Genomic DNA, 22,285 nt, shown 5'->3' with positions numbered 1-22,285 from the left:
GATGAAGAATGTTAACATTGTTTTCTTCATTATGCTCTATTTTCTAGAACCTATGAGAACACCGAAAACGCTGAAGATTGCTGAGATCCAGGCCAGACACATTGCTGTGGACTGGGAATCTCTGGGTTACAACATCACTCGTTGCCATACTTTCAATGTCACTATATGCTACCACTACTTCTGTGGACACAACGAGAGCAAAGCAGACTGCTTGGACATGGATCCCAAAGCACCTCAGCACGTTGTGGATCATTTGCCTCCCTACACAAATGTCAGCCTCAAGATGATCTTAACCAACCCAGAAGGGAGGAAGGAAAGCGAGGAGACCATTATCCAGACGGATGAAGATGGTAAGTTAAATGTTCTTATGGAAATTACATCCAAGTCCAGTCTAGGCAGGTGGAAGGAAATGACTTTGTGTGTTACAATATGTATCACAAAGGGTGGAAGTTCTCTTCTATTAATGTATTAATTAGCCCCAAAATGGCAGCTATGAAGGTATTATAGCTGTCACCACGCATATGTAGCCAAAACTGTCCATGCAACACAAGTCAAACTGGATCTCTCTCTGTGTCTCTTTCTCTCCAGAAAAAGGGGGATGATTTCCCAGTCTTTCAAATACTGTGTTAATGTAGGTGATGAGAAACACATGGTGGTGTTAGACTTCTTCTCAGTATTAGGCGTAGTATTTGAAAATTAATTCTGTATATATTATTTAAATATTAAGTTCAGTGCTTAAACACTCTATTCAAGATTTTAAACCTCTATAGCAAATATATTTGAGAAAAAATTTATGTTGCAGGTCTCAGAATACAGTATCTGTTAACTATTTGAAAGCCCCCTATCAAATTAAAGTATTATTTTGACAACTTGGGAATTAACTCAGTGATCCATATGAGTCCTTTCCAACTTCATATATTCTGTAATTACTCTTTAAAATGCTTTCAACAAAATTTCAACAAGACAGCTGAATTTATGTCAGTTGTGAAAAAATAAACAATAGATGTAGACATGTTAATGGTGACACATTCAGAGGTTAGGCTATGAATCTTGGTATCAAAGATATGAAAATAAAAAGTGATACTTTCCCCTAATAATATTAAAACTGTGGTAACAAAACCAATTTTTGTTTCTTTTTCTTATGTTTACATTTTGTGAAAATACTGACAACAGCAAAATTAAAATAGATACTTAGGTAACATATATAACATATTTTGTTCCCATAGGTAACAAAAATACAATACTTTGACTAATGTAAGACTGTAGATAAATAAAAAGGTAAAATTGAAAAAGGTAGTGTGTTTACTTGCCTGCAAAATAAATGTATAGGAAATACAGTCATATATAACAGTCAGTGTTAGAGTCTGGTAGTGCTGTTTTTTCCATATATTTTCAATTTTATGAGAAATAAAAGAGGAATATATTTACTATTTCAATAAGAAGGAAAAAAATTATTAAAATAGATAGAATATGAGAAGCTCTAGAAAACTATAGATACATACATGCATCATATGGATACTTATTGACAAGTTGGTTGCTACTTTTCTTGAACTTAAAAAGAGTAGTAGTGATATTAAGTCCATGGAAAATGGATTTCTTTTCTTTTTTAACTGGGTTTTCAAGAAAGGTTGTGGTTTCCAGTGGCAACCTTTGTCTTGTTAGATGTGTGGAGATGACAGATGGTTGCTGTGTCAGTATTTGTCAGGAGCAGAGTCAAATGAAAACTTTGTCTCCCAGTTTTGTTGTGGATTTTTCTCGGAAGAGGGTGCACATAAGACAAGTTTTGGTCACAAGCTAACATACCAGCATTCTGTCATTGATCTTGAGTTGAGCTGGCTTTGGTGTCACAAGTAGTGTAGTGTAGTGTAGAAGAAGCCTCATTCAGTGAACAAAGTTGCCAGGGTAAACTGTTTGAAGCAGATGTTGTTTTCACAGAGGGATAATGCATTTTAAAAGGTATCTATATTTAGTTTTGCTGGTGGTAATTATGCTGGTGACCTGAAAATATCCTCCTGTGAGCTTTACTCTGTAAAAAAATTGATATTTTAATTTTGTGTTACTGACTGATTGAAAGTCTATGTCTCTTGTGCCATGACTTCAAAGTTTGGGGCTTGCAGATGACATACAATACTGAGAGGTTCACGCCTGAGTCTTTCCTTGAGCTCTCATAGCAATAGTTAACTAAATCCTGTAGCTGACTGCTTATGTGTACATTGCTAATTTAGTTCCTATCTGAGTGATCAAGTATCTGAAACTATTTCCAAGCACAGTTTGAAGCCTGAAGTAGGACTTGGGCTAAGAAGATGAGAAGTCCAATTATGTATGTGATTCTGTGCCCTACATTTCACATGTGGTCAGATGAAGCTGCATTGTCTTCATGGTTTTTGCAGGTTTCTAGAGTAAGCATAATTTTAATTATATCATGGAGGCATTATTAGTGATTCATTTTGGAGAAGGAGTATAGAGGAAATAGAGTGTTGCTCTGCATTTTTGCAAATAACATTAGTTAGAAATAGCCCCAAATGACATGATTATCTGAAACTGTGCAGTTATGTTGTATACTTTTCATAAATAGAAATTTTGAAAACTCCAGATGACAACTGATAATTAAATTTTTGTTAGCTTTTGTGTGGTGTGGGATTCTTTCCAATGTTGGTTTTTTGGTTTTTGGGGTTTTTTTTCACAAGGTGCTGCTAAATAGGCAAAAATTTCATAGACTCTTGGAGTTTGAGATGCCTGTGCCATGTTTTCTTGTCTCTCTTCCTCTCTACCATTTTGCCTTCATCTTCTGTTTTTCGTCATACTTCTCCATGCTTCCAAGCTGTCCCTTTCATCTCTTCAGTTGTTGTTGTGTTTTAACCTGCCCTATTATCTCACTACGTCTTTCATGTCAATTCCTCCCTTCTGCCAGGATCTTTACACTTTTCTGAACTTCTAGGATTTTTTAAAAGTGGAGGACTTTGGACTTTTGTGAAGCTCTTCGGTGAGACAGGGAGGATCTGTGTTTGTCTTTCACAAAGGCTCACATTTATGTAAGGCTGTGCAGCTGGGCTGAGGGTCTTTCAGAAATGGTAGACCTGTAAGAATGTTGAGTGGTAACTCAGTTGCATATGATACCTGGAACAGAATTAACTGAAGAAACAATTAGTAGAAGAATGAGGTAAGACTGAAAAGCTGTGTTTCATATCCTCAGAGCTATGGCTGACCAGTGAGAAAGTTTTAGCTTTTTTTTAGCTTGTAATTCAATATGTGCAAGATAGCAAAGCCCAGGAATACCATGACAGTCTGAAAACAGTCTTTCTATTGACCAGAGCTAGATCTGAATACTTGGTAGTTTCAGTATTTCTATTTAGCATGGGAAGATGGAATTAGTCTTTAAAGTATATTTTAGTACTTCCAGGAAGTTGTATTCCATGTAAAAATAAAACCCCTGAATGAGACACTGTTAAACAAGTTTTGCAAAAAAGATGAAAACAGGGAAATTTGTGTGTGTTTTAAAAGCTAAACATCTTTCACTTTGGAGAGAAACCATACAGCTACTTAGGTTTGGAAAAAGCATTTCTGAGTACACAGGCACTAGGCATTATCTGTGCTATGACAGGGACTCAGTGCTTTTCATGGCTTGTACAGAAGATAGACACTGTTTGAAGAATTTGATAAAGGAAGTAGAGGAAGGGACATGAAACCTGGGGCTGCATACATGCTGGGCAAAGACAGTGTTTGGCATTTTGAGACAAAGCACAATAACCAACAGTGAATTTATCACTTAGCATGAATCACCAGCATGCACATGTTCTTGGAGCTGCCTGTTGACCAGAGCGCTGCCAACTCAGAGGGACCCTTTGTAAAAGCAGTGGATGAATGGGATTAAAGCAGATAAATGCTTCCTTAATTTTTAATTGGAAACAGATGCAAAAGGCAGTGGATTAACAGGAGTAGTGACATTAGCCCTGAGAGAGCAGCTACAGAGAAAGCAAATTGTGAAGCTCAAAGTGTTCGAAGGTGATTTTATAACCAGTAAGGGAGTGTGTCATCTAACAGTAGGCAAACAACTAATTGAAAAGGATCACTTGGAATAGGAGAAGTATCCATTTTGGGGCTTAACGTATAAGAGAGCTTTGGTCTGGGGCAAAGCATGTGCTCATTGGACACAAATGAGGTCCCCTGATCTTTCAGAGGCTGTGGCTCATTCTGCCTCTTGCAGAGCTATTGAGAGCTATGATGCAGGGTTAAGATACCAACTGTCCAATCATTACTCATGCTCCTGGAAGAGCTCCAGCAGGCTTACCACTCTGGGGAACAGCAGAGGAAGAGGAAATGTTATAATTAGAAGACCAAAAAAAAAAAAAAAATAGGAAGAGTGAAATGCTTTGCATACTGTCTAAATGTGTATCCTGATTTCAGCTGGGATAATTTTCTCCCTAGTAGCTGGTAGAGTGCTGAGGTTTGGATTGAGGATGAGAATGATGTTGATAAAACACTGATGGTTTAGTTGTTCCTAAGTAGTGTTTATACTGAGTTGAAGACTTTTCAGCTTCTCATGCCCTGCCAGCAAGAAGGCACAAGAGGCTGGGAAGGGGATGCAGCCAGCACACTGACCTAAACAGGCCAAAATGACATTCCATACCACAGAACATCATGCTCAGTGTATAAACTGGGAAGAAACCTGGCCAGGGTTCACAGCTGGGAAAACAGCTGGGTGTCAGTCTGTGAGTGGTGAGCAATTGCAATGCACAGAATTTGTTACATATATTCTAATTCTTTTATCATTGCACTTATTATTATTTTCTACAATTTTTTTTCTGCCGCATCCAGCTGCTGAGGGAGAAGTGAGCAACTGGCAGGGTGGAACTTAGTTGCTGGCTATGGCGCATGTACACCACTGTCAATATAAAATCAGGGTTTTTTCCCAACAACATTCAATGGTATTTTGTTCCTTACTGCAAATATTCCAACTTGAGCGATTTCCAAAGAAGTAATTTCTGTCACCACCTTTTCTGCAAATGCTGTTATGATAAAGACCAGTAAGAGCAGTTCTGGTTTTGTTTTTCCTTTCTAACAGACAAAATTTGCTTTTATTAAAACTTAGTTTCCAGCTGTAGTAAAGTGTAAAGTAAAAATGGCAAATCCCTCAGAAAAAGCCTATGGAAAGGTGAACCATTTTAGTTTCTGGTAACGTTTGAACAGTAGGAAAGATTAACTGTCACCATCTCCTGAAAATGAGCATCTACTTTGAGAGACACACTGTAAGATTGCTGCTAATATGCTTCCCTTTTTGATTACAACAAAGGAATTTTTCCCAATATGACCCTATCTATTTCTGCACATAACTTTTGCCACAGAGCATAGTAATTCTGTGCATGGCTTTCACGGAGTATAATAATAATAAAAATACTCTGTTTACATGCACTTTCATTATTTTGTAGCAGGAAAACTGAAGTAATATAAATTCATTTTTATAGTGGTTGGTGCCAGTTAATAAATTGTTTTTCCAGAAGTAATGTATTGTAATATAAATTTCTTGTTAAGTCCATGTAGAACAACATTTAAGTGACACTATTTGTGAATAACAATTTATTTTTGACTGTGACATAATTTAATGCAAATATATTGGTCTAAAATGAATTGGTGTGATGTGAGATTGATGGTTTGTACTTTCATTATGCATAGTATTTATAAAGTCCATCATCTCACATGCATATAGAAAAAAAGATTATCAGATATTCGCTATACGAATATATAGTTTTATTAAAAGAGCTCTGGAGATGCATGTAAATCATGAAAGAAGAGCTTGTGTTGTTTGCACTACACCTTGCTGAGATTCCTTTTGAATTTGTTTTATCTTTTTCATATATATGCATTTTATGTTTGTATACTTTTTTACTATTTTTTGTTTTCCTTGTTTTGGTTTGTTTTTGCTTAAATTCAAAACCTCTTCTGATATCCATATAGTTAAATCCACCTTAATTATTTCACTCCTTCAGAAAAGTGTAAATCCTGACTTTTTGGAAGTTTAGCATAGAATAATATATGGGAAAGAAAGTGTGTTTACTGTCGCTCTCACTGAGAGAAAGTGGGATCTTACTTCACAAGGTCAGCAGACCAGAATTTTTTTCAAGAGTGGGTGCTGGGGCCAAAAGGTCTGAGTTCTGCTCCTCTAGCAGCCACTTACACTTTTTGAGTTATTCAGATGATTATGTTAAGTAACATACTTCACCTTAACACTCTTGTAATAGTCTCGTGCGTTTTGATTTAAGTGTAAACTGTAAGTAAGGAAAGAGTGAGAGCTTCTGTAGGAAAAGAATGGGAGCTGGGAGGTCAGCAAAAATGTGCTGTGGGGAGTGATGGAGCTTCTGGAAATGCTCACACAAGCCTGAAGAAAGCCTTTGCTGCTGCTTCTGAGGAGTTTTCTGAATGCTATTATCAACACAGGGATGACATTTACCTGGCTAGTTTTGACCCAAGTCCTTGCTAAATATCATACAAAGGTGTATTGGGTCTGTCTGAGCTGGAGCTCATTTTCCCTCAGCAGCCCTCCCAGTGCCGTGCTTTGCATTGGTACCGAGGAAGGGGCTGATAACACACTGGAGTTCTGGCTGCCGCTGGGCAGGGCTGGCACCGCGTCAGCACTGACTCCCAACTTTTTCCCCACATCAAGAGGCTGGGAGTGGGCAAGATCCTGGGAAGAGACACAGCCAGGCAAGCTGATCCAAATTAACCATGCCATATGACGTCAGCTCAGACGTAAAAGCTAAGGGAGGGAGAAGGAATGGAGTGAAATTCTTTATTTTACAATTTTTGCTTTCTGGACCAACATGCTGAAGCCCTGCTTCCTGAGAAGTGGCTGAACATTGCTCACTGGTGGGATGTAGAGATTACATGTTCCCCTTTGCTAATGCATGTGCAAACTTTTGCTTTTTTGGATTTTTTTTCCCTCTTTAGTAATCTACTTTATCACAGCCCACTAACTGTTTTGCATCTCCTCTGTCCTGCTGGGAAGGGGAGTGAGAGAGCAGCTTGATGGTCACTTAGCATCCAGCCAAGGTCAATCCACTGCAAAAGGGAAGACTCTTAACACTCTTTTGGAAAGGTGAAGTTTAAGGCATTTCTGAGGTCCTTAGAGACTTGCTGGGAGTTTCAGGGAATAGACAGCAATGGCTACCTACATGGAGAAATGCAGTTTGAGTCTTCAGGGTAGTGTTACCAACAGGTTACCTTGCTGTTGTTCTTTTGTTGGTGAGGTTTTTTTTGCTGGTTTGTGGATATTTTTACTAATTTTGGCCTTTTAAAATTTTCTGTTTGTAACAAATACTGATCTAATAACAAATACTTAAAAGAACATACGAGCATGATAAGGAATTATTTTGACTAACCTGAGAATATTCTGTTCTTTAAGCAAATTCTCTTACTCCTGCTTTTCTCTCTCTCCTCACTCCCTTTACCCTTTTGGTAAAGCAGTGCAACTAAAAGACATTTTTACTATGGCTGAACTGCAAAATGGAAAAGAAAAAATAACTTCAGACCATCAAAATGTGTCCTTCAAATTACTATTAATTTATATTCCTTTTTCTGGGCATTTGAACTTTTATTTATTTCTTTGTTTTAATTCCAGTTGAGTTCTCAAATTATTTAAGTTTAAATCCCCAACATTAATTTTTATGAATTTGTGGGGATGGATGGGGTTTGTGGGCATTACTGTCCTCTTTCTTTTTCTTTATGGCCTTTTGAACTGAGATTCCAAGCAGGTTGTTCATTGCTGTGATATCTTCTGTTCTTGTACCCTTCCCATGCCAGGGGGAAGAGAAGCATGAAACTAACTGGGATCACATAATTCCAGTCACTTTAACATTGCTTCTGCTGCCTTAAGCATCAAACTTTGTATAGCAGGAGAAGAAACGAGTCATGGAATGAGACAAGCCTAGAGGCTTCTCCCACCTTGGTGTTTAAACCAAAGGTGTAGGAGGATTTATGCAACTATCAAATGTAGAGCCCTACACCCAGTTTCAACTGAATATGAAACATTTCTTTTTTAAAGTACCACACAAAAAGTATTTTGCATGTTTTTAGGCAATCATGTCTGTTTTCTTTTAGCCTCACATACTGTGATGTGGTTTAATGTCAAATTTCATACACTGTGTAGATGCCCTGGTAGGTACCCGTGTTCTTTCCCAAACAGAGATGTACACAAAAAAAATTGTGTATGCATCTCCCAAGGAAAATGTCACGTGCAGCAGGGTACATTCATACCTCTTGAGATGTAAGGAAATACTGTAGGGCATTCCCAGGAAAAATGAAACATTGCCTACAGGAAGTCTCTCAATGTCACAAACAGCACAGAGGGGCTGTCACTGCATGTCAGCCTTCATCCACTGCCTGGTATATCCTGGGACCCTGAAGAAAAGCACCAGCCTCTGATTTTAGTTAACTTCTCCTAAGCCTTCTTATGACAGATGAATATGTTCTGCAAAGCTCTCACCTATTTACTTCTGGGCTTTTTTGACTACTTAAGTTTATTATTAATGTGCCAAATTATGTTGATTGTACTGAGGGTCAGATCATCATTTATAGTTTGCATGTAAACTGAAATAAATTTCACTGATGTGAGAGACCACTCATTCTTTCCTGCTGCTAGCACAGCACCTGGCACTTCCTTTGATCCACTGGATTTTCATTTATTTTTGCTCTTTGTAAAATTTCAATCTGCTTTGATAATGAATATCCAAGGAGTGCATAAGGCTCACTGAAAGTTGCATTGAAGAAAATAGGCTTATTAGAAGGAGACAGAAATATATGCCAATATATTAAATAGAAATGACATTTTAGATCGAAAGACTGCAAATTTGAACAACCTCGTCTCTTTGAGGGGGGAAGGTGTTTCATTGGGTTCAGAGTTTCTCCAGGCAGTCCCTTTTGCTCACCCCCTCTTTAAGCACGTGTGTGTTCAAATCTAGGTGAGCTACTCTGATAAAAAGGAATTGTATGTGTAGGGAGAAATATCTTGTAAGCTGTAATGGGAGATAACTAAATGCTTTTGCCCGGTGTTGATGGGATTACTGGGTGCTGTGAATCACTTGGGCAAAGAGGCCTGAGGTGACATTTCAGACTTCTTATTACACCAGGGATATTGGTTCCATTTTAAAAAAAAGAAAGTAGGGTCATCTTGGTGTTGTTCAGTTCAAAGCTTTGAAAACAGCTCTTATTGGAAAGATTTGAAGTAAGCAGTCTTGATCCTTCTGCGTGTGAGGAGGTCAAAGGCTGAAAGAAATGGCAGCTAAGCTGGTGTGTTTCCCCATGTTCAGCCCTCTCTTTTAAATGATGATTTCTTTTAAAAGAACAAATCATAAGAAGATGTGATTGAAAACTGTTTTGTAAGAATTTATCTCCTTTGGAAGAAGCTGTGTAACAGAAACTCTGCCTTGCCTTTGATTTTTTTTCCATTTGAAAGAATTTTAGAACTGTGTAGTCCTTGTCCTAAGATACGCTTATTACAGAGTTCAGTGATGTTCCCTGAAGTTGTAATCTAGCTTGAACTGTTTCCCCTGGCTATACGATGAGACAATTTGACTTTGCATGGAGTTTTGAAAACCGTATGTGGGGATAACATTAATGTTTCAGCTTCATGCTCTCTCTGCACTGCAAATGACAAAATACACTTTGAAGTGCTTTTTCACACACTCTACCATTGCCTTTTGCATGCAAATGAATATTAATAAAAATAGACCCATGCTCACTTTTGGTTTTAATAGGATGTTCTGTCATCTCTTTAGTTTTTCTGTCTCTTGAATTTCCTATTTTTAAAACTTCCATTTTGTTTGTAGTGCCAGGCCCTATACCAGCAAAATCAGTGAAAGGAACTCCTTTTGAAGATAAGATCTTCCTCAACTGGAAGGAACCTATGGATCCAAATGGCATCATTACTCAGTATGAGGTAATCATTGAACACCTAACAAGCATAGGATGGGGCTAGGGAGGTACATCAAGAGAGGTGGCTGACAGTGGGTGTTTATGCTCTTTATGCAGCTATTCAATAGTATGCTCCTTTCATTTACTGAATACATGATTTTCTGTAGTGGTTAGATACTCAAAATTTGTAATTATGATGCATATGACTGTTCATCCCTGTCAAGGGCCTTAAATATCTTTTATTGTTACTATATACCATTCCAAAGCCATGACAGCCATGATCTGCAAAATGTTCTTCATTGGAAGAAAAGGTTATATGAAGAGTAAGATGGTTGTTAAATTTGGAGCAATGTGTTTTTTTAGCTTTGTTAGATTTTTAGATAACCTCCATATAAATTCTGTTTAAAGTTCATATTTACTTTATGAGCTTTCTGTGGACCTCCACAGGAGGTTAGCAGGTAACACAACCTGATCTGAGCAACCAACACCACACTTTCCATCACTGTTCTTTTAAAGGAGCAAAAGATATAACATTGCATATTAATGAATTATAGGAAGGCAGACAAACAAACCAAAAAAATCCCTTAAAAATTATTTATTTATTAATTAATTCATTCATTCATTCATTCATTTCTTGTAGACTAAATTCACTAGATAGTGTGAGTTAAACCAGGTGGGCAGCTCAACCCCACTCAGCCATTTGCTGATTTCCCCTCAGTGGAATGTAACTGTGACATTTTTCCATACATAAGCTATGCAAAAACAGTTGATGAATGGGATTAAAGCAGATAAATGCTTCCTTAATTTTTAATTGGAAACAGATGCAAAAGGCAGTGGATTAACAGTGACATTAGCCCTGACAGAGCAGCTACAGAGAAATCAAATTGTGAATCTCAAAGTGTTCAGTGGTGATTTTGTAGCCAGCAAGGGAGTGTGTCATCCAACAGCAATGATGAAGGGTGCCTGCACAGTCTTTCTAGTAAGGCAAACTCTTCAACAGCATACATGAAATCCTCATTGGTTTAGTGCTGAACTTGACATTGTTGGGTTAATAGTTGGAATCAATGACCTTAAGGATCTCCAACTTAAATGATTCTGTGATTCTGTGGTATCCCCAAGATAAATGGGTAACTAGATGAGGATGTCCCTTTTGTTTCCTTTCCAGCCAAGCTAATGTAAATCCCTTGTGCCAAAACTTTTAAGAGTTGTTGCAAAAATTATTGTTTCCCCAGGTGAGCTATAGCAGTATACAGTCATTTGATCCTGCAGTTCCAGTGGCAGGACCTCCACAGACAGTATCCAAGTTGTGGAACAGCACACACCACGTCTTCTCTCACTTGCACCCTGGTACGACTTACCAGTTCTTCATACGTGCAAGCACCATCAAAGGGTTTGGACCGGCAACTACGATCAATGTTACAACCAATATCTCAGGTAAAAACAAACAACAACATAAAGAAAAAACAGGGAAGGGGAGTGGGGGGGAAATGTCTTTTGAATATTTTTGTATGACTTGAGAAATTGTGAAATGCTTAAGAAAACCCCCACAAAAAATCCTGCCATGTTAAGAAATTATGTTGCTAAAAATGTTTCTGGGTGTACTCACCCAGCATACATAGCATACGTTCAGGGATAAATCCTTGAATGAGGTGAAAATTGCCCAGCTGTAGTTGTGAACTGTTTTTTCTGTGTAATCCAGTAGTTTCTTCCAAAGATTTTGAAGTGCTGTGTAAACCTTAATTAATTAGGCCTGTCAACACTACACAGGTCACTAAGAACTGCATCTGTTTTGCAGGTTAGTAAAGTCAGGTGTAGAAAATTACTGACTTACTGAAGGTGACACTACTTAGCAGCACACAGCTGTAACAGGGTAAGGGCAGTTGGGACAAGGTTTTTGTCAGATTCACATAGGTCTGCTTCCTTGTGCCTTTATTAATTTATTGCAGTGCACCAACTTTGACATTATTTGTCTTAATAATGCACTGTAAACTTAATAATGCACTGACTATTACATCAAATGAAATGTTTTGGTGTTTTTATTTTTTTAAATTTCAATTTTATTCTCAAAAAATAAGATAGTGGCTTATGCAGTTGATAGTGGAAGGTAAGTGAATGCTGTATTCAGAGAAACTTGATTTTGTGACATGGTGACTTTAGAGCTTGGCAAAGATCAAAGAAGTCAGCCATTTACAAATTTAAACAACACAAAGCAGGATATTTTCCTCATTATCTGTCATAATGAAACTCAGAGTGTCCTGTAAAGAGAAGTTAATAATGTAAGAGAATGCACCTATGATTTTTGTGGGAAACTCTTCACTTTGTCTCCTCACAGTATGTGAAAACACACACATAAATCAAAATGTGAGAAAATTCAAGGTAGAGGTCCTTGAATTATGTAGCAAATGAAATTCTGTAGTTGTCATGGCTAACTGGAACAGTTTGTGGAATTCCACCCCAGCACATAAGCACTAGAACTCCTCATACCGCTGTCCCTTCAAAACAACCCAACCAATGCACAAAAAACACCAAATGATGTGTTCTCTTCTGTTCATATAGCTATTAGATTTTAGTCAGATTGTTTTAAGCGTTTCTTCACAACAAATTCTGGTTCATAAATTTTCAGATATTGTAGTGGTGTAGTCCTTGCATACTTGTCTTCTCACCTCTTAGTAAAAGGGAAAGAAAAAAGGTATATATGTTGCTAGCATGTATGGTATTCCAGTATTTTGCAAAAAAAAGTTCCTCAACGTGCTTGGATTTAGGACTACAATGAATTCAGGCTTCTTCAGATATGCCCGCTTTCTCTACACAGAAATTTTGGCAGTTTTGTCCAGAATCCAGTATAGCACAACTTTCTAGACAGAGTATGTATCTTGTTAGTTGGCAAGACGTGCTAAATGCTAGGAAAGCTCAAAGGCAAGCTGTGACACCCCTTGAATCTGAACTTTAGCCTGTTCTTCTTTCCATCTTGCTTTATGCTGAACTGTTGTCTAGGTCTACTCTGCATGACTGGTACTCTATATGGAGCAATGCATGTTTCAGAAAATGCTGACTTTAGTTTAATGAGGGTTGAAATGATTCCTTTTAACTAAGCTTGCAAGTGGTTACTGTGATTCTAATGAACATGGTGTAAGCAGTAATTTTAAAATTAACATTAAATGAACATAAAGTTTATAAAATATTATTTCCTGAAATAAGAGTAGGTTTTATGTTCATCTAGGATCTAGGACTAATGAAGCAAGGCATTTAATCTTTCAAAGCACTTCTATCTATTGATATAGTACTGTAAATCAAATTATTCATGTCCTGTCAGGAAACAGCTTTTTTTGAAAGTTAATTTTGAAATATACAGGCTTCATTAATGGTTTTATAATGATGCAGCCACATATATATTTAAAAAACCCCACAAACATGCAGATAGTTTTCAAACTTATGAAAAATTAGTAATTATTAGAAATCCATTCTTTTCTAATACGCAGAAAATCCTGTTTCTTTCTTTGCACTGGGAAAGTGCACTGAAGTCAGCAACAGTATTACCAGTGAGGACTGTAACAGGCAGCAGACTAAAGCTGGATGGTTGAAGCAATTGCCAACACTAGCCATCCCACCCACAACAAATATTGCTGCCATGAAGGCGTGACAGTCTGACAGCCTATTAGTGAATCAATTCCTGAACTACTTCTGGTTTTGACTTTGATTTTGTTCTTTCATAGTGGTTTTGAAGCTGATTAATGAGCAGCTTGGCCATCCATTGATAGGAATAGGCATAGGAAGGGGTTCCCTGATCCAGTTCTAGCCCACAGATGCATGTCTATATATGTCAAATTTTCCTGCACATTGGTTGGTATTAGCATTGTTTCCCATGATGCTGAAGAGGAAATATGAAAGGTTCTTAAATTGTTCAAGGAGGATGGTAGAGGCTGGGTCTTTGGCGTGGTCACTGCAGTTCTTTGCAGGGTAGAAAAATTGCGCCAAAAAATGTGAGGTTTTTTGTAGTTTAGGGTTTCTTGTCAATCACCTCCTCCCTCTATTTCGTTCCTTCTTGAACAAAACTGTTTCAAGTTGAGAGGTGTCATGATTTGATCAGAAGTGGTTAGGGATAGTGTTATCAATTTTTCATTAAACCCCATTCATGCCACAGTAAAAGATTGTGCCTGACTGGAAAAACTATTTAAAAATACTCACATGGCTGATAAAGACTGTGTCTTTGCTCTATATCCAAGAGTCACAACCTCATAAAAATTCTAAATGTTTTCACTGATTTGTTTCTTGTTCTTTTCCTTCCTGCTCAACATTAATCAGCTCCCACTTTACCAGACTATGAAGGAGTGGATGCATCTCTCAATGAAACTGCTACTACAATAACTGTACTCTTGAGACCTGCACAGGCCAAAGGTGCACCTATCAGGTAAAAAAAAAATCAAGAAGAGTTAATTTTTTAGTTGAATATTTGTTGTGTCACAATATATAGAGCTGTTCATTTCTGAGTGACATTCATTTAATGTCACTATTTTTTTTTCTTACCTACACCTAGCTTGTCAATAGATGTGTAATTAAAAAAAAATCCTGGGGTTGGCAGGGTTTTTTTTTTTTTTTAAGGTAGTCACAACCTGAATCATTCAGCTATCTGACCTGTTTGATATAGGGTCCCCAGAACCACCTTCTAGCCATTATAATTTCATTTTACTTTCTCACACTGCCTCTGAAATATGATGCTCAGAGGTGTTTGTGAGAAAGTAGCTTTCAAAATAACACTTCCTCTCCAGTGCTTCAAAGTCAGCTACTCTATAGCATATGTGTATGATTGGAAAATTGTAAGCTGTGGGGAAATGGGAGAATAATAGTGGTGAATACAAACTATTTGACCTTTTTCTTCTGAGAGCACTTCTTACTAGGATTCATGTAGCAAGCTATTAAATGTTATTTGGCATGTCCTCTAATCGTATTAAAATGTTTCATTTATGTTAACTTTGAGGGGTCTTTCCCTTTCTGCTCTCTGTTGAAAGATAATTTAATTTTGTTTGCAAAGATTAGTCCACATTCTGATCTTTACTTCTACTTGTTAGTGTAAAAATTTTATGATATTATTTGATTCCATTTGTATTTTACTGATGTAGCTGCATCAGCAATATTCAGGGGCAGGGTTGACTAATTGGGGGTTAATTAGCTGCTGAGCATCAGAAGGTTTTCATGTTATTACCCTTGTGACATTTTAGAGAAACACAGGCTAATGCATTTCATTCTGTGTTACATTAAGTCCGCTATCAAGGCTCAGCTGATGCCAACTCACATGCCCGAGCCGTAAAAGCAGAGGAAAATTAACTGTTTCTTAAGTCTATTTCCATTAAGAGGAATGCATGTTTTACATGAGTGTTGTGGGGGGGATGAGTCACATACCTATATGCATTTTTATGTGCTTATCATATGATCACCCTTATGATTGATATTGTCAAGTTATTTATTTATATTCTGTCATAGATGGGAATCCAGATTCATCTCCTTTATATGAGATTTTGATGTGTTATATTTAAAATTGAAATCCCACATATCATTCATTTCTGAGAAATTTCTCTAGGGCAAACCTAGGATTTTTGGGGAACAGGGCTGTTTTCAGTGCAGGGCTTGGATTCTTAAAATAGGGATATTTTTAAATTAATACCATGGAATCCAGACTTGTAGTTTGAAAATGCTCCCAAATCTTAAATTTGCTTCACTGTATGCCTTTGTAGGTGCTTTTAAAGACTTCCAAGTGTCCTGTGTTGTCCCTAATGAAAGCTTTTAGGAAATGTGATATCTGTCTGTCACATAATCCATGCCACATCCTTTCAGTCTTGTGTCGGGCCACCTGAGGAGCTGAGGCAGATTCTTGCCCAGAGCATGCCTGCCGTACACCACTGGCATCCACTGATGACAGTGGAGCACATCTTCTTTACAGCAGCTGCTCCAGGGCACTCCTGTGCTGACAGCAGCAGACTTCCACCTTCAATCCCACCACACATCTTCAGGGGGTCAATCTTGGGTCCTGGGTTTCTCTCCTGGAGGGGTGGTGTTTTGTGAGCTGGTAGCATGATGGGATGTGGCTAAAGAATTACTCATGTGGCTAGAAAATTACTCACTCTAGCTCAAGAAGTTCTGGTTTCTCTGCTCTGTACTTGCAGACGAGGAACTTGCTGCAGAGTAAACCTGCAGAGTAAACCTTACATTTATTCTGTCAGCTTTCCTCACAGCATCCTCAGTCCAATGGCATGAGCTTGTCACTCTGGCTTATGAAGATGGCAGAAAGGACCTGTGCACTAAACATTAATAGATGGTTTGGTAGTGATAGTTTCACAGGGTATTAGAAACTGTTGTTTGACTGTGTTCTCAAAAAAGCCTACTTCTTCCTTCCTTTCTGCCATCTTCCCTCTCCACTTGAGTTAATTTCTAAAACCTAACATCAAGTTTCTAACATCAAGAGGCCAAGGAAATAAGTCCTTTACCATAACTGGAGACTTGGTCTTTATTCTTAAAAGCAGCCAGGTGTTTTATTCCTTATTTGGAATGAGAAGCATTCTCCAGGGAAATGCAGAAGACATGGTGTTATTGCCTTTTCTGAAGCTATGCATATTGCAGTCAGGTACTTTTCAGCAGCTTCTTAATAGGGAGATAAATGTAGCACACTGAAATTCTGAATTGATTCAATGCATTTTGCTAAACTTTATGATATATTTTAGTGAAGCTTCACTCCATCCATACTGCAATTTTGTTTCCTCACAAAGCTGGATTACTGCCATAATGAGTGTTACTAGGTAGGTGGGGAAAAAATGGATCACCGTGCCTGCAGCTGTGATGGAGTAGAAGAGACTCAGATGTTGTTCTTTAACCTGACCCTGAGGAATACAGCTGGCTTTTTGAAAATTTTTTTCTACCCAGTCCTGTTATCTCTGTAGCTGTGGATGGTCATTTCATTTAATATCAGTCGGTTATTTTTTTTTTAATGAAAATAATAGGAAAAGGAAAAAAATAGGGAAAGGAAAAAAAGTTTAGTCTGATACTATTTTGCTTTTACAAATGGATTAATGCTATGATCAGATTTCCATCATAGCCTCCCCATCAGCACAGCCCCTCAGCAAGCAGATGTTCCTTATCTTAAGTATAATCTATGTGCTGTATTTCTTTAAAACACTGCCTGGCTGCCCTAGTTGTCACAGTTTTAACATGATTCTAATCATACCTTCACTGTCAGGTTTTATTGTGCAATCCCTAGCATTCTTTATGGCCTCCTGGAATTTTAAAACAAAATTACAAACTAGAAATGCAAAGGGAGACAAAGCTGGATGGCTCAGGCTCACTTTGAAGCATGTATAGTTTCACCATCAATCTTGTGGATGAGATTCCAGTCGGTAGAATCAATGGTGCTTCGGTGATTCATTTGAAGATGTGATTTGTTGCTGTAGTTTTTCCTGAAGGTTCCTAACTGAATACCAGGAAAACAATTTTTTGTTTTCAAATCCTACTGCAGATGAGAATTACAAAGAGTGTACATCAGATTCAGAGTAAATTTTTAATGATTAAATTTATTTTATTTGATTGTTAAAGTGCTTTTCTTGTACTCTCTTAAGAAGAATTAGGTTGTTTTCATTTTGCAGCAAGATTAATTAAGGGGACCATGGCAGGGAGCAACTAAAACAATCATTGTCAATTAGAATTCCAAGAGCTGGGGCTGAAACTTGGGCTCGTCAGTCAGTCTGGTGCTTGTCAAAGGAGAGGAAGATGTATCTCCACTAGACACATAGAAAGAAATGTCTAGCAGGTATTTAAAGTCTAGTCAGAATAGGGCTAAAGTAAGAACAACATTCACCACTGTCATATCTCTTTGGGAACCTGAATTTTCAGGCAGGGATAAAGAGGAAGATGTCGTCAGGGACCTCCTTTACCTGTTTGCACTTGTCTTGGTCAATAGCAAGGTACTGTATGGGTTTTCTTAAAAAAAAAAAAAAAAAAAAAAAAAAAAAAAAAAAAAAAAAGGTTTTGTCATGAGAAATAATTCCTTTATGGAGAATTTCAGCTGAGGAGCTCTTCAGCTGCTGTATCCTCAAAATTTCTCTGCTTACCTGGCTGTCTCAGACAACTGTTCAGCCTTTATGATCCTGATGACTTATGTAGCAGGTTCTGAAAGTTTTATTACTCTTCAGAATAGCTCAGAATTTATTTTAGCCATCAAGAAGAAGGAATATTGTCATCTAAGCTTTCCACTCCTCTCTCTTTATTTCTCTATTTTAATCCTTCTTTGCTGTATGGAAAAATGCTATTGTAGGAATTCCCTTAGCTCCTGTCACAAAAAAAGCTCTCTCAATAACTGAATTCTCACCAGCACAAAAAACCAAAAAAAAGTATAGAAAACCTAAGATAATTGAAGCAAGGATTAGTTATATGTAAAGACACGGGGATAAGCAGAGTACATAGTTAAATTTTCACTAATGCCTGATATCAAAACACATTTGCAGCCAGTGAACACCCCACCACTTTTCAAGTTGCAAATTTAGCTTTGACTTGTTACATGTTACAGCAGGGTGTCCTTTCCTAACATTGTTATGTGCGCAGACTAACAGTGCTGCTCTGGAGCCACTGCAGTGTTTTGTAAATGGCTTTAAACAGATGGTATCACAAAGGGCCCAGAGGTAAATGAATGTATTCCTCCATGTCTTGTGCTCCATAATGCTGCATGAAAAATACTGTCAGATCACCTATCTAAAGAGGATAGGCAAATCCTTTATTTAAATGTACTTAGTGAAACTACATTTTTTTAAAAATTAAAAATAAAGCTTTCTTGGAGACTTAAAACAGTTCCTGTCATTTGCAAAGTATAGATGACTACAATATGTAGTCATATAGTCAATAGCTGTGTCTTATTTTCCACATATTGTAGATTTTCGTATGTAGGGGTACAAAAAGCACTTTTGGAATATGTTTTATATAAGTTAATTTATTTGAAAGTTTTTCAGAACCTTCACATTTTATTGTGGTCTCATGCTTAAAATTTTGCCATACCTTTTATCCCATCCAAAAATCAGTGTTCTTTTAAAGAATGCTGTAAAAAGAGGCTTTTAACCAGTTTGATTCTCATGCCCTTCATCTTTGATTTTTTGTTTTGGTCTCCAGAGAGACTTGACCCTTAAAAAGGAAATGTGCCTTAAAATGAAAATACCCCATTTATCCCTTATTCTGTAAAATGGAGGGGGAAAGAGGGGTTGATTTGGTAACTGTGGTGTGTCTCATTTTCGGAGCTGTGTGACAAACCAGGCTGTTCCAGGGGACTGTTGCCTCTGTCACATGCAGGCATTGCGCTGTCCTTGCCCTGTCCCTGCTGGCTTTCTCCTTTGAAGCTCCCTGGGTGTCACAGACAAGTTTCCTGCTCTTCTGTCACTTCTTAGAGCAGAATTTGTGTCTGTCCCAGACCACTGGCAGCTGATGAGAGAAGACTGCAGAATTCAGGCAGCAGAGACGTGGTGTTTGTGTCCCAGGGATCTCCAGCTGGTTGTCTGCCCAATTCTGAAACCGTGTTTTTATCCTGCCTGAGTCCAGGGCCAGGCCAGGGAGGGAATGAATACCAGTAGTCATTTCTTACCTTGGGACATTATAAATAAAAATTTTAAAAATATTTTTTCTCCTGTCTAGTTTTTAAAATATCAATGCTTTTGGGTTTTTTTTTGCTAGTACATTTATTTCGAGACATAAAGAAATATGCTGGATATACAGGGGTTTTGTGTAAGTGATTTGTTGGTACAGTCCCCACTAACTGGAGATGGTTAATACATGGAGTTTATCACAGAAGGTGATGTATAACTGAGCTCAGTTCATGGTCAGTTTATGAGAAATAAACATCCCCAGTTCTAACTTTTTTTTTCTTTTTACATTCTTCTTTCTACCTGGACTTTCAAAACTGAGATTACTTTCTTGGGCACATTGAAATGGAAGAAAGAGGCGTTCCTGCCTTAATTTTTACATGCTAGGAAAAGGGGATGCTAACATCTTCTTTCAGCTTAGGAAAGATGAGAAACTAATTTCCTATTTTACTTCTTCTCTTTCTTCCATTCTCCAGTATCATACTTTATCTCTGCCACTGCAGTTATTGGGTTTTCTGGGCAGCAGTAGCAGAGAAAATTGACAAAATAATTTAATGCTGCTGCACAAATTCTGAAAGGAGGAGGACTGTCTTTGCCTTCAGAGTCCTTGCAGCAATGCAGTGACACTTTGAGGACTTGGTTCAGTTTTACCTTTTCAGTTTAGAAAGCTTTATAACAAACCCAAGACAGACAAGTCTGCCAGTTTAATTCAAAAGCTTCAGGTTTCTTGTCTACATGCCTTAAAATCCCCAAACCTCCTTTTTTTTCTTATAAAATGAAGGATTGCCTTCTGCTCTCACTATGTAAATTCTGTACTTCTGAAAAGCAGAGGAAGCTGATAATGAGTTGGTAACATCCTGCAGTTAGGTAGTTCCTCTAAAGAAGAAAGAAGAATTATAATTACCTGTTCTATTTTGGGCAGGTGATTTTGAAAAGTGACCAAGCTATGATCTATTTCAACAGAGGTATTGGAAGGTTGAGGTAGTGTTTTCATGGGCTGAATACTCTCAGCTTCAGCAATTCATAACATTTTATCACTGACAACTGTAAAGGAATGAGGCAGTCTATGTCAGTGGAATGGACAGATTTCTGTCCATCTGTGCTTGTATTACAGCATGTCACTTGTACTTTAGATCTGCATAGCTCTGAGCCAAGATAGAAGCCACAGCAAGGTCAAGAGGTGGAGAAGCCTGTCAGCACATTCTGTCTCTAATGATATGACAACTGCAAATTGGTGCTTCAAGCACAGCCTGGAGGCAGCCATTATGTTGGGTCTTGAAGCTCAGCTTTCTCTAATACTGTTTCAAAGGAGAATGCTAACTTCAGATTGCTTCCAATCAGCCAAGAGTTTAATCTGTTGTAGTTTAACACATTTTTTCCCATGTTTCTTAAAAAAAAAAGGTTTTAAGGAAAGTAATAATAAGAGGTCATGTATGGATTTCTATTGTTGTTTTTCATGAAAAAAAAAAGGATGCTGCTTCTTTCCAACAGCTGAAATAAATATCTTTGCTGTATTTCCAGCCATTGTTTCTTCTCTGCATCCATCTCCTATCTTGTCCTTTTTTCCTCTGTCTCACCAGTGCCTACCAGATTGTTGTTGAAGAGCTGCACCCGCACCGAACAAAGCGAGAAACTGGTGCCATGGAGTGCTACCAAATCCCTGTCACCTATCAGACTGCCCTTAGTGGAGGGTCACCATATTACTTTGCTGCTCAGCTGCCCCCAGGAAACCTGCCAGAGCCAGCCCCCTTTACCGTGGGTGACAACAGGACGTACCAAGGTTTCTGGAACCCGCCGCTGGCTCCTCGGAAAGGCTACAACATCTACTTCCAGGCCATGAGCAGCGTGGAGAAGGCAAGTGCTGACACCACCTTTCTCCTGCAAGGAGGCAAAGACATGCCTGTGGTGACAGCTAGGACTGCTGGAGTTGGACGTGGGAGGTGCTGGCAGTGGCATGCCTGAAATCCCCTTGGTGCTGTGACAGCATGGCAGTGTGCCACTCACATTTCACATCAGCCTCGTGTCATAGAAACTGCTACTAGATGAGAGTTTAATGCACCTCATAGCAATTGTCTGAGGGAAGTAATTTCAGGACTGTGACTGTCTCCTCAGTAAATGACATCTGCAGTGCTTTCCCCAATTCTCAGTACCTGCACTCTTCAGAAGATTAAATTACTGCAGGATAAAGAGAATGGGGGCTGCTCAGTGGGCTAGTAAAACATTGCAAACATTTTAAGACTCTCACACTGGACATCAAATAAAAAGTAAACATTTTCTTGAGCAAAAGTAACTGCTGGCCCACCATGAGTTTGAGAGTCTTTCTGAGAAAGTGTACATCAGTTTGCAGCACTGCTGTGCAGCAGAATTATGGCTATCATTCACCTTGATTACCTCCTTGGTGTTTCTTTTTAACTCTGCTGCTGAGTGCTGCTACTGGCTCTGTGTGCATATGGAAGGAGGAGAAGTGTCAGGCAGAGAGGTTCCGAGGTTCCCGGTGCAAAGAACAACTGTGACTCTGCAAGCCCCAGGCTGTTGCTTTTGAATGGTTTTTCCTCTTGTAAATGAAAAATGAGGGAGAGGAAAAGGATTGGTGAGAAGGAAAAATATGGTAGACAGAGAAGCTTTAGGTATTTAAAATTTAATATTTTGATATATGGTTTAGAAAACTGAAGTGTACAGGCAGTTCAAACAGGAACTAGAAAGGCTAGACTGATAATCACATATATCCACCAGAACCACTGGAAAGGAGCAGAAGCAGTGCTTACTCTTCCTTATGC

At 38.2% G+C, this 22,285-nt stretch overlaps 1 protein-coding gene across 8 annotated transcripts in view; it reads left to right on the top strand.

Annotated features, from left to right (window-relative positions):
- PTPRK (protein tyrosine phosphatase receptor type K) overlaps window positions 1-22,285 on the top strand; it is a 380,562-nt gene that overhangs the window by 287,701 nt on the left and 70,576 nt on the right. For all 8 annotated transcript variants that reach the window (XM_041423851.1, XM_041423846.1, XM_041423844.1 and 5 more), the window contains exons 8-12: window positions 48-350; window positions 9,819-9,928; window positions 11,136-11,337; window positions 14,206-14,311; window positions 21,089-21,362. In XM_041423851.1, coding sequence (XP_041279785.1) covers window positions 48-350; window positions 9,819-9,928; window positions 11,136-11,337; window positions 14,206-14,311; window positions 21,089-21,362 — 995 coding nt within the window. The remainder of the gene's footprint in view (window positions 1-47; window positions 351-9,818; window positions 9,929-11,135; window positions 11,338-14,205; window positions 14,312-21,088; window positions 21,363-22,285) is intronic.

This window comes from Onychostruthus taczanowskii, unplaced genomic scaffold (genome assembly GCF_017590055.1).
Source record: "Onychostruthus taczanowskii isolate IOZ18803 unplaced genomic scaffold, ASM1759005v1 scaffold8, whole genome shotgun sequence".
NCBI classification, from domain to species: Eukaryota; Metazoa; Chordata; class Aves; order Passeriformes; family Passeridae; genus Onychostruthus; species Onychostruthus taczanowskii.
Note: the sequence above shows the minus strand (reverse complement) of the source record. Positions and strands in the feature narration are given on the sequence as shown.